We start from the raw sequence: 13904 nt of genomic DNA on the forward strand, positions 1-13904 counted from the left end.
AAGTCCTCCATTGCATGAGTCAGCTTTTTATAACACATATAGTCCTATCTCCTTCCTTATCAGTGAAACTTTTTCCTCATCTAGCCAAAAATATCAAGATGTAGAAAAAGAACAAGGGAATTTTTTTAGGTGGTGGGGGGAGGGAAATGAGGGACAGGAATAGAACTGGGTAGGGGACTACAAAGCAAAGCTAATAATTATGTATACATTCTGGGAGGTACAGTTCCCAGAGACAGAAAGCTTCATGCTAGAAATTAGTTCTCAATTCAGAAAACCAGAGAACCAAGCACTAAGGGTAGGTCAGAATCAACTGTAGTGTGCAAAGTCAACATCAATGGTAGCCTATAAAATATCTGAAAGAGGCTGGAAGTTGGATAATCAACTTACGATTCAGCTAAAGACTGAGATCTGAAAAAGTAATTTGCATAGTAGTCATCTTAAATAGATCCAGAGTGGAGGTGAGGATAAATATCGTCTAAATAGATTCTCTGAAGATAAGTCATCAGGTTGAGGTGGGGTAGGAAATGATAAAAATGACCTTTGAAAAAATACTGGACAAGGAAAAGGGAACATCATTCTGAAGTCTCAAAAGAAAAACTTTTGAAAATGACTTATTATTGGAACCAGAGAAGGTCATTAAAATGATTAAGAAAAAATATTTTTAAATATATTACACAGATCAGTTGAAACATTATTCCAATGGTTTTAATTTCATATATGAGAAAGCAGATTGACAAAAAAGATTAAGACGTTAAAAACAAAGATCATGAAAAATACCGGAGATGGATGGTGGTAAAGATTGCATAACAATGTAAGTATACTTAATGCCACAGAACTGTACACTTAAAAATGTTTAAAATGGTAAATGTATAATGTATTTTATAACTTAAAAAAGAAAAAAATGTTTTAAAAGATCAATTCATACAAATAAACGCAGACCATTGCCCATCTGCTCTAAGGTAAGATTTCAGGTGAGCAAGAGATGCTCACAGTGCATCTCTAAATCCTAAACTATCAGATATCCTCCCACAATGATGAATTATTTTATACTTTCTTGAATGTGGCCACAAAGCTTCTCTTAAGAGACAGAGATCCCCTATAGCACATGCATGCCCTAATCATCAACAAATGCTTGAATGTTCCTCCTGACTCTATATTCACAGGTCTAATTTTGCTTTCAAAGCTATTTTAATTGTGTGCTCGAATTATGTAAAATAACAAGTCTCTGTTATAGAAGAAGAAAACACAATTCAATGACTGCATTTGAAAAGTTCTACAGACTGGTGGGAAGTATCCAGTACCATAAAAATATGTTTATTATTTCATAACTGTTCTAAAATAACATATTAGTGTCTGTGCAAATATAGAAAACAGTGCCAAAAGTTAGTAGTCTGTGATGCTATGAGTCTAGCGTACAAAAGGGGCCTTTCCATCTTAGTTAATAGCATGGAAAGCCTGTAGTTAGGCTTAACACCTCCCCTCCACTCATTCTTTTGGTCATCAAATCTTACTGACACTACCTCAAATTAGCCTCTCACCATGTTAAATTCAGTTTCATTATGTTAAGCATGGTTCTGATCACCTAGACCAGACAACATGTCCAAAATATTGCCAATGCAACATATGACCAACATAAAAAATTATTAACAAGATATTTGACTTTCTTTTTTTCATACTAAGTCCTTGAAATTCAGTATGTATTTTATACTTACAGCACATCTCAATTCAGACTAGCTACACTTCAAGTGCTCAACAGCCCCACTGGACAGCGCAGACCTGAGACCATCAAGAGTTCTCAACAATGGCTGCACATCAGAATCACTTTTCATTTATTCAGTAAGTGAACTTACTAGTTCCAGGGTCTGGAGATGAATTGGTAAACAAGATAGATCTCTTCAGCCCTCATCTCACATACACATGCCGTTAATTCTTTCACTCTAGGTGCACAGCTTCACAGGTTCTCAAACACACAAGTCCTTTAAAATATTGTTATTGTGTTGGTTTTCTTCCTCTTCCTAGACTCTCACCCATTCCCTCCTTCATCCCATCTATCCTTCAATATCCAGTGCAAATGTCATTTTCCTCTGGTTCCCCAGGCAGTTACTTATTCCCTCCATTGTGAGCTTTGCTCTTCTCTCTCTGGCATACTACCACAGTCTATAGCATTACAGTTTACCTATTTATGAATTGGTCTCTCCACAAGTTCAGGGTTTATCAACCTCAGACACATTGGAGTTGAGGTCAATAGCAGAGAAACGGTGGGATTAGTTTGCAGAAAATCACACACATCCTATCTTAGCCATGCTATGTTATCTATGCGATACTTGCCCCTACATAAACTACATCTGATTTTCCCATAGAAATTCATTATGTGAAGATCAAGAGTCACACAGGTTACAATAGGGAATGTACCACAGAAATGATCAGCACCTGTTTTCGTGCCCGATATAGCACTCAAAATAATTAATACCTGCTATCCTAACTTATTAACAGTTTTCTCTAAGTTTGGATAGTGAATTCCCTAAAACCTGACTACTCTTGAATCTTGAGACTTTATCCCTTAGGTGTGCATGAAGTTAAGTGCCTTTGAGGACTATCTCATCTAAGGAAAGCAAGAACCAGGCTTTAAATGTCTTAACAAAATACCAACTTTGCTGTCTACTAAAACGATATGCTGAACATATAAACCTTTACAATCAACAACTACTTACACTTAGAGATCTGTTAAAAACCTCAATCTCCAATGCCGATATTCATCTCCTATTAAGAGCCTAAAACCAATTTATATTTGAGAAAAAAGGCTAAGAGCTATTCTAATACCATTTATTAAGCTGTCACACTGGAAGAGTCAGTCATGATACTTGTTTTACATATATTTTCTTCACAGCAACACAATAATACAGCTATCATCTCCATTTTACAGATAAAGAAACTGACGGTAGCATTAAATAACAATTCCTAAAGTAACGTGTTCAGAATATGAATTCCAGATGTCTGCCCTTTACATTAAGTACAATCTACCTAGTGGTATGCTGGAGCCAGTTCACACTGACTCACAAGAGCTAACTGTTAAATTTTTAGGAACAGCACAAGCTGTAACTAAAAATTAAATCATAAAAACTAACAATTAAATAAGTAATATTAAAACCAACAGTACTAATTATTCAAAACTCACTTCCCAAATATTTTAGTACACTCTACTCTTGTGGTTAATTACATTTATTGTGTGTGTGTATTCCCACACTTCCCAACTCTGTATTCAGTGATACCATTTTAGTAGCTTGAAACTGACCATGATGGGAGTATTTACACCAAAGAAATTGGTAAATCCTACAAAGTATGGCTTTCTTTTTTTCTGAGTGGTTGTTAAACATATACCAGCAAACCATGGAGTCCATTCATTATTCTGAAATAAAAAGTTATTTCAAAATGCAATACACATGCTCAGCCCCTACCCAGAAATTCTAATTCAGTAGATTAAGGGTAAAGTACCTACGTGTGTATTTTGAAAAAGACCATTTCTCCTCCAAAAGGATTTTGATACATACCGCCAGCTGAGAACTACCATTTGAGATTTCTAAAACGGTTTTACGTATCATATCAGACATTAGAAAGCTACACACTTAAAACTGCATTACTTTAAGTCCCCAAAGATGTTTACAAACTATAATATAAAACTGTGACACAGCTTTTTTTCAAGGATCAAAATAGCCAAAAGAAAGCTTCTATATATCGAAAATTATCAAAGAGGTTGCTGCTTATACAATTCAGTAACTTTCGTAAAAAGGCTATAATGAGACAGCTAGATATCCATATGCAAAAGAATGAGGTTGGACCCTTACCTCACACCATAAATAAAAATTAACTCAAAATGGATCAAAGATTTAAATGTAAGAGCTAAAGCTCTAAGATTCTTTGAAGAAAACATAGGCATAAATCTTTGACCTTGAATTAGACAACAGTTTCTTAAATGTGACACCAAAAGCACAACAAAAATATAGATAAATTGGATTTCATCAAATTAAAAACATTTTTTAAAGGACACCATCAAGAACATGAAAAGACAATCCACAGAATAGGAGAAAATTTTTGCAACTCATATATATAAGGGACTTGGATCCAAAATACATAAAGAATTCTTACAAATCAACAATAGAAAGACAACCCAATCTAAAAATGGACAAAGGATCTGAATAGACATTTCTCCAAAGAACATATACAAATGGCCAATAAGCACACAAGAAGATGTTCAACATCACTAGCAATCAGAGAAATGCAAGTCAAAACTACAATGAGATTACCGATAGGTATAATCAAAAAATTAGATAACAGCAAATTCTGGCAAAGATGTGGAGTATTGGAAATCTCACACACTGATGTAAAGAATTTAAAATGGTGCAGCTGCTTTGGAAAACATCCTAGCAGTTCCTCAAAAGGCTAAACATAGTTACCACATGACTGAGCAATCCCACTCTCAGATATAAACTCAAGAGAAATAAAAACACATGGCCACACAAAAACTTGTATACAAATGTTCATAGCAGCATTATTCACAAGAGCCAAAACATGGAAACAACCCCAACATTCATCGACTGATGAATGGATAAAAAGAATGTGATATCTCAATACAATGGAATGTTATTTGGCAAAAACAAGAAGTGAAATACTGACACATCCCCTAATCTTTCACAAACCTTGAAAACACTATGCTAAGTGCAAGAAACTAGTGACAAAAAAACTCACATATTGTATGACTCGATTTATATAAATATCCAGAATAGGCAAATTTACAGTGACAGTAACTGGAATAGTGTTTGCCCAGGGCTGGTGGTCAACTGAGGGGCTAGGGAAATGACCGCTAAAGGTTATGGGTATTCTTTCTGGGGTGATGAAATTGTCCTAAAATAGACTGTGGTGATGGATGCATGACTGAATATGTGAAAAGCTGCCCAAGTGTACACTTTAAATGGATGAACTGTATCTCAATAAATTCATTGCAAATGCACACACAAGAGCATGATAAATTTCTTTAAAAAAAAAAATTAGATCTGGGAAATTTCCATTCCTGACAAACATCTATGTTTTCTTTTAATCAATAAACTACATCATAAATTGTGCTTCTCTTTTGGTTTCACCACTAAATTCTGTGATCATATGTGCTTTCTAGTTCAGTTTCTGTCACCACCATGCCTTGCCTTCACTGTTTTAATTTAAAAGTGTTGTACTGCAAGGCACTTCAACTCTTCTTGGAAGCAAGCAGGAAATGATGGCTGGCTGAAATTCCGAAAACTTAAGAATACATTTAAATACTCATGATGTCCACCATGGCACAGAAACCCTATGAAGTTCAGCTTGAGCTCTGCCAACCAGATCCCTTCATTTTAACTACCACCAAGAAGAACTAAAACGGTAAGAATTATGAGTTTTTCCAGAGGACTTTTTCCCTCTAAATTACATTATCCATATAGAACACTGTAATGCAATATTACACATTTACCATATATTTAGCACACAAGATAATATTTAAAATAGAACATAAATAATAAATCACTACTGAAATTTAACTTTGTTTGGGGAAATTCATTCCTACCCTAACAGGTGAGGATGACTCCTCTGTATTTCGTTTCTGGGACTCAGCGTCCACATCTTGGCGCTTGTTCTTCATTCTTTCTCTAAGATCCCCTGTAGGTCTTTCTGGTGACCTTTGAACCAAAAAACAAAAACAAAACAAAAAACAAAACAAAACAACAAAAATCTATATTTATATAACATTTTATAAGAATATATTTACAGAAATAACCTCACAAATCTCAAAATAGTTTTTCTACTATCCATGGCTCCTAAAGTTCAGAAAAACAATAAATTTCAGTTTATATATTAATATATAAAAAAATATAAGTATCACTTACAAGTTTTCTCCCAATACCAACCAAAATGCATACACTAAAACTCCATGGGGTGGCAGGTACTGGTGATATTAATAAGAAACTATAGGTGAGCTGAGAGAAAGGAATTTGTAATTAATACCTTAATTTGTTTTCCTATGAATCACATAAATATATTAGTTATATTTGAAAGCAAAAAGTAGGAAGGTAAAGTTTTAAACCACAGCACTGCAAAATTAATCTAGAAACAACAGTATTATCATATACATGTATATGGTTGGATGCAACATCAACAACTGTGAAAATATTTTATGCATCTCAAGAATGAAAGCAAATTATGTTATTCTTACAATTCTTCTTAAATTTGAAATTATTTCAGAGTAGAAAGTAGTTGAAAAATTCAAAGCAAGATTTTCAACAGTGAGTTTATACTCTGCTTTTATACTCTTGTTTTTAATTAAGGAAAAATATACATATTTATATTTAACACTGGTAAAGCTTCATAATTTATATTAGCAATTTGATAAATGGATGTTCAATTATTTTCACACCATCACTAAGTGAGAAAAATAAAGCAGAGGCAGAAAACACACTGCCTTTATAGACTATTCCTAGAGCACCATTAAAAGAGGGCAACAGTTGTTAAGGAATGATATGTCCCTCTTTAGCCACCAAAAAAAAATGTGTATAATGTTTTTAAAAGATATAAACAGATTACAAAAATATTGACATCTATTTCAAGTAATAGCTGTTCAATCAAATCGAGTCCTTTATCAATCATTAATACAAATCACATGATTAGTGAAAAAATAATTTCAGTCAATTCACTTTAAAGGAGCTCATTAACATTTACATGCACATTTTATAGATCTATATTAAATGTTTTAACAGTTAAAGCTGAACTGGTAAATGGATCTTCTTATTAAGAACCAGCACTTAAATGCTTTAAATTATAGTTATGATGCACATGTAAATTTTATGTGCCCTAGTTTCCTTTAAATAATAAGACAGTGTATTATAAACTTGTTTCTATCCTAAACAGTACCTAACAGAATGCTCTACATACAGTGAATGCTCAGTGACTTAAATGATTTGTGACTAAGTAAGCATTTCTGAAATACATTACTTTTCTTTCCATCTCTGAATCACATTATGAACTATATTTTTCTTCCTTATAAAAAAAAGGGAAAATACACAAATACGAAGGAAGTTACTGGGGAAAAAATGCACAAAATAGCAAAATTATAACAAATAATCCCTTACTCTAAATCTAGGAATGACACTATTTTTTTCCATTTTAGACAAATTTCTCTGCCCATTTGCCTCACAACCATCTCTTGTATAAAAATTTTGAGTATGTTAATGTCACAGATGAAGTAAAGCATGTATTAAAAGTACAGTAATAATATAAGCAAAACATTAAAATTATTGAAACCGTTTCCCCAGGTATGTGTTTGTTTATACAGGTATTAAACTTATAAAGACTAACTTTCCCACATTGACAGAAGGGACAGATGACAATCTAAATACAAATAAAACAGAGTACTCAGCATCACAAGTAACCTAAAAATGTACAACATTTAAGTGAACAGAAAGTCAGCTAATGTTAAGGTTTTGAATTTTAAGTTCTGTTAAACTTCAAAATCCATACACATACACAAAAATTCACCCAATTAAAAAGGAAATCTCCAAATGCTAATGTTCAGTTTTTACACTGTCGCTGAAGCCAAAGCAATCAGCACATTCAATTTTAGGACTAGGTAAATCAGTTGTTTACCAATCAAGTTTAAACTGCTTTTGTGACAATCTTTATGTATGTTACATCTTTAAACACCATAGCAAAATCATCATGAGGGAGCCAAAAGAAAAATAAAAGATTTTTATTAGGAAAGTCTAATTTAGCCTTGCCTTTATTAAAGGAAAAATGATATTCTAAATAGGTAGTACATTTATCCACATATAAATACATACTTTCATTTACCTCAATATATTGTGATAAGAGATTTGGCAAATGCATTCTAACCTACAGAGCTTGCATTAGATTATCTTTTGTAATTACGATTTGAATTTAGAACATCTTAAATAGCTAAAATTATACTTATTTAAATTCTACTATTTTAAGAGTTGAATGTAGTCTCTCCTCACTAAAAGCAAATCCATGAAATTCTGCCGTCTTAAACAGCACTTTAATACATAATTGCGGGGCAGGGCACAAAAGTAAGCCACACATATATTACAAAAACAAATTTTTGAGCAAATTAATCTTAAAGCAAACATCTCTATTAATCTTGAAATTAACAACTAAAAAGATCCTGTCGATCTCTGCTATTGATAAGACTACCACCAAAATAGAAAATCTGACCAAACATATGGTAGTATTTCAGATTTTTATACTAGATAAATTACAAAAACCATCTTCTAATAGTATATGAACAATTCAAAGTTCTCAATTTACCTTCTATAATTGCTGCTATAACCTTTACCACGGGGTGAAGGGCCATGTACGAATCTACATGTGTTTCCATAGAGGCAGTTGCCAGTCTTCAGCCAGTTACGGCACTGTGTCTAAGAGACAGATATTACTATGTAAATTTCATATTTAGTCATATTTATTTCTGGAAAAAAAGATGCTAGTGGGACAAAATTTAAATAAATGCTATCAAAATTCCAACTAACCTGAGATATATTACTCCCCAAATAATAAAAACATCAAAAAAAAAAAAAAAGCCCATAAACCCTAATGCCCATCTCACTCCTTTTTTATGAAACACATTTTAAAAAATTTACTAAACCAATATTCCTACGATACAACAACCTATTCACTTTTGTGATATAAATAAGAAGTTGAAGAACAGGAATTCAAGAGAACCCCTGTGACTGTACTAGTGACAACTCACCTCTGCTGTACTGCCAGTGCTGGGTCCAAGCCTCTCAAATACACTGGGTCTTCGGGATGTGCTATCAGATATGGTCTTGGTATTTTCCACTGTGACCTTCCTTCTAATTTTTGACATTTTGTACTACTTTAACCAAAAAAGAGAGAGGCAAACTGTAAAATTCTTCAGTTTTAAATAACTGAGCCAATAACTTACAAGTAGATAAAATGGTAGATAAGATAACACTGCAAAATTACAGGGGATTTTTCTCAGAAGAAAAAAGCCATAGGAGAGGTCACAAGTAAACAGAGGTAAACAGAAACTATCTTCTAAGACATACCTTATTAGTGAATTTAGAACAATTTTGAATCTTTTGCCTAGAATTTTACCTCTTCTACAGAGTAAGATTCTACTCACACAGTTAAGTTTCCATAGTACATTCAATTTCAGAAAACACACTATAAAATGTTTAGTTTCTAAGTTCCTTATAAAAGTTGTTTCAAAATTTAATAACTGTCTTTTAAAGAAAGTTGTGCTATCATTCTCCATCAACTAGTTAACGGTTAAAGAAAGCTTTGCCAAAAATAAAATCAGGTAAGAATTTTAGTCAGAGTAGAAATTATGTTTTACACAGTTTAAGTGATAACATCAGCTATGTCCCAAAAATCAGCTTGGGAGAAAAATACTATTTAAATATTTTCTTTGTCTTACAGAAGCCAAAGAAGAACAGCATAATCAGGAAATTTATTTTGCAATAATACAAAAAACAAAACCCTCAATGTTGATAAGTGACCTTCTTTCAAAATATGACAGGCTGTAGAACTAGAAAAAGTGAAGATGTTTTGATAATCTATACTGCACTGAATTGACATAAAAGTCAAAGATGCTAAAAGAAATAAACAGGCTATTTACCATTATTATTAACAAGAAAAGAAAGATGAATTATAAAAATATTTTACAAAAGTAAATAAAACATTAGAAACTAAAATATACAATCAGGTGATTCAACTAGAAATGAAAATATCAGATAACAGCACTATGATATATGTTAGAAAACAATGTTAAATTCTAGACCTAGAATAATCTAGAGAGTACACTACTGTGGGAAGTGGGTAGGAACTGCCTAAGAGAAAGAAAAAGGAACTAAACCGTTTCACACTTTATACACTAAACATGAGTTGAAATTTTGTTAGTAGTCAAAAGTTACTAGAATGAATGATGTCAACTAAAGAAGTGAAAGTTCCATTTGGTAAAGAACTGGTCTCTATAAAGTTCACAAATGCTCTTTAATGTGGTTTCAAAGTAAGGTCCTATCACTTAAAAGGAAATTAAATCATGGTAGTACAGAATCAAAACTTAAAAAAAAAAAATTACAATGTTTGGTCCAGTTAGATACTTCTTGTCAAGTCACACTTTGAAAAGGTCCAAAGACTATGGACATTTGACAAATTAACAGGTAATGAACCAAAAGGAAAATATGATATGATACAATATGGTAGTTTTAAATTGGAAAATTTTATATTCTTATTTTCTAATATACAATGTAATCATTAATTATGATTACAATCAATTTTTAATGATTCAAAAAAGGTAACTTGAAAGTAATTACAAATTTTAAAAAATTACAGAGTGTCACATAAGTGAACAAGAATTTGTGCAACATAAAATCACTTATGTATCAACTGTTCATCAAGTAAGGAACTATGAGGTCCACCCTCCACACTAGAGTGAGTATTGCAAGATAATCTTTGATTTAACTTTTCTTGAGCTTATTCTCAGCCCAAATGTGAATTTATAAAGGAAAAGCTGGTAAAATTCCACATGTACATTTGACTTACTGAACATAAATAAAAGCCAAGATAAGCGATAAGTGGAGCTGAGAAAGATCTAGAAAACGTAGAGCTTTGATTAACTGAGAAAAACACTTTTTTATAATTTATAACTAAGATTCGATAAGAAGTAAACATGTAACAAAATGTATGGAAAAAGTTAGAACAAAAACAAATTTTTAAAGTCTCATTATCTGTTACTATAAAAACATACAGGTGTGCATTGAAATCCTCATTCATTAATTCAATTTTAAAAACATTTATTAATAAACTTAAAAATGAATGTGTTCTAAAAGTTTCTTATTAGTTATTATTAGTTATCTACAACTTGGGAAACAGGCACACCATCCCACCACACTGCATCAAGACAAGTAACCCTAAGCTTACATTTTTCCTTCCACTATCAGTGGAAATGGTCTGCCCCCAAAATCTCTATCCCCAACATGCCCCTACTCCAAACACACCCTCCCTCCTCCAAAAAAAATCAACAGTAGTGTTTTGCACAACTGGGGCAACAAGCTATTTATTATTATACTTGAAACACTGGTCATCTCTCTTTTCTTGTCTTTCTGAGGGCTCCAGGTATTATTAACTCTACGGTTTCTCTTCCCCACCTATAATCTGTTGCTTGAATCAGCACTCCTCTCCTCCTCTGACCTACTGCTGGAAAGCAGGGTCTCACAGCTTCTCTCCCATCCTAGATCCCTAACATAAGCTTTGAAGACTTCAAAGGGTTTTGGACTGCAACAGACAATCAAGTGAGGACTAATGATCCAATCTTATCCCTTTACTTGTATTCTTGACACTAAAAAAGTTCCTTCCAACAGAGACAAAGTAGCTCTTACAGGTGACATCAAGAACTACAAGATTCACCTACATAGTGATTATCCCAGGAGTTTTACTTCTGCTACTGTTGAGTCTTCCAACTTAGGGAAGAACAGCAATGAAGTAAGGACGTATTCTCTTTTCTTAGAGAGTCCAACAGTGTCAGACCTTGGCCTAAAATGACACTGAGTTTGAGGACCAGGTCTAGGTTACAGGGAGGTCCTAGACAGGAAAAAAGAAGAAAGAAAAAAAACCCTGAGGCAATAAAAGAAAAAGTAGAAATTGAACTTTTCTAATTGACAGAAACAGAAATTCTTCTGATCGTCTATCTAGGAACTTCTATCAGCAGTCAACAAATTATCTAAATATTATTATGAAACATTTATGATTTTTGCACAGACAAAATGCCTTATGCCTGCAAATACAAAATATAATATTTTAAATCCCATTTTTCTAAATATATACACATAACCTACAGTACACGAGGAAAACATTTGCTCATATATATTAATTTAAAACTATGTTACCATCTAATATGATGATTAGAATTTTCACTCTAAAAATTTGGGCCCAAAGAGAAAGATAAACCACAAAAGAGTAAAATGTAGATTTGAATGAGAGGAGGAAAACTGTTTCAATTAATATCTGAACAGGCTTCAATAAGAAGTAAATGCTTCAAAATATATGAGAAAAATTAGAAACAATAAGAAAAAATGTAAATATTAAAGTCTTCCCTATCTCAGAGACTTTGAAGGCTTTCCCTCAGTTTTCAATTTATTCTTTAGTTTTAAGTAACCATCACACTCCCACTCACATTATCATGTCTTTCCCAAACACGAGCATTATTAGCAAAGCCAGAGTGACAGTGGTAAAAGTCTGTTGAGTTATTCTCCTATTTCTCCTCTCCATTTGTAGAGTAAATAAATATCAGAAGTTTTAATATTTTTTCAACTGAAAAAGAAAATGAAGGGAATTCCCTGGCGGTTCAGCGGTTAGGACTCTGAGCTCTCACTGCCAAGGGCCCAGGTTCGATCCCTGGTCAGAGGAACTAAGATCCCACAAGCCACGTGGCATAAAGAAAATGAAAAACATGGGACACGAAGTTTAAACCTATTAAGACACAACAAAAAGTCTTAATAAATGGGAAATGTCCTCCTTCCCCCTGAAACTTACAAATATCACAATGTACTCATAGCTTCATGCTATAAATATGACTGAGAAGGGAGAAACACAGGGGCCTCTTTTTAAATTATTTCTGAATCCTGATTACTAAAATCTTGTCAATAAAACTTATTAGTTCTAGTATTCTCACTGCAATCCACAATTACATCTTTTTGAGTTCTCATCTTCCGGTAGCATAAATGAAAGCATAAAACACTTTAACCTGGATAAGTAGCACCATAATATTAGGAAACTGTGAAATAACTAAGCAATTAAAGCTACATAATTCCTGGGACTAACCGGTAGGAGAATAAATCTCTATCCACTGGCATCCTAAAATTAAAAGTGTTATATTAAAAATAAGACCTCTTCATATTTATATTTCTTAGTTTTGAAAGAAAAACAGTTAAGTTTATTTGTTGCATAGTGTGAGAGAATTTTTTCTTAACATATTTTAAGAAAAAAAGAACTTTCTTGAACAATCTTGCCAATTGCTTATATGTAGATAGACTAATACAATTTCAAACTGAATTCAAAACAGAATCGTCAGCACTAAACTGACTACACAGGTGTGAGGAAGGCAATATTGTAGCATTGTGCAGAAAATACATTTTGTTAAAAAGACTATGCAGGGAGAATATCCCATGCTGGCAACTACTATAAAGTGAAGTAAACAGAACTGCAACATACAAAACGACCAAAAAAAGAATAGAAGACACTTTATATATACCAACACCAGTTAACATTTCAACTGCTACTAAATATCTGCTGAAAAAGCTCCAACTCAACTCTATATGAAAAGCAGAGTGGGGTTTGGGGGAGGTAGGAAAGACTAAAATTTACTGAAAACCAATTCTATAAATAAATGTTAAACAACTGCTTTCTATATGTAAATGTCAGTGCATATTACAATACAAGTTAACACCGATAACTTATTAAATGTTTGATAACTTGTACAGAAAGTAAAATAGCATCCACCTGTGGGATTTTAGTTTTAATTTATAAATATGAAAATTAGATAAATTTGCATATCTTAAAATACGCAATCAATGTTCATTTCGAATCACCGATAGTTAGGAAGCGCGTAAGAGGCATGCACCTGAAAAAAACTAGATCCTCCCAGATTCCCACAGTAAAAGTCTTAGTTTCACAATACAACTATTTTTAGACACAAATTGCTACATACCTGCACCTACATTCTTAGTCTCTTTGTGAAACTGTCATGTTATAATCGAAATATTTCATTAAATTCTAAATTATTCGAAAATCTAGAGATACGTCTACAAAACTGTCCAAAACATTGTCGCTTAGGTTCTAAAGTCAGTAAT

At 32.8% G+C, this 13904-nt stretch overlaps 1 protein-coding gene across 10 annotated transcripts in view; it reads right to left on the bottom strand.

Moving 5' to 3' along the window:
* Nucleotides 1–13904, bottom strand: part of ZC3H13 (zinc finger CCCH-type containing 13) — a 91423-nt gene that overhangs the window by 76272 nt on the left and 1247 nt on the right. For 6 of the 10 annotated variants that reach the window (XM_027116245.1, XM_027116244.1, XM_027116242.1 and 3 more), the window contains exons 2-4: nt 8783–8908; nt 8341–8450; nt 5591–5702 (exon numbers count right to left, since the gene is read on the bottom strand). In XM_027116245.1, the coding sequence (XP_026972046.1) occupies nt 5591–5702; nt 8341–8450; nt 8783–8899 (339 nt within the window). In that variant the 5' untranslated portion in view covers nt 8900–8908. Of the gene's footprint in view, nt 1–5590; nt 5703–8340; nt 8451–8782; nt 8909–11467; nt 11638–13904 lie in introns of all 10 variants that reach the window. The other 4 variants (XM_027116243.1, XM_027116239.1, XM_027116238.1 and 1 more) reach the window with 3 other exon arrangements.

The sequence above is a fragment of the Aethalodelphis obliquidens genome, unplaced genomic scaffold (genome assembly GCF_003676395.1).
Source record: "Aethalodelphis obliquidens isolate GAN/ISIS:26980383/991018 unplaced genomic scaffold, ASM367639v1 scaffold16, whole genome shotgun sequence".
Classification (NCBI taxonomy): domain Eukaryota; kingdom Metazoa; phylum Chordata; class Mammalia; order Artiodactyla; family Delphinidae; genus Aethalodelphis; species Aethalodelphis obliquidens.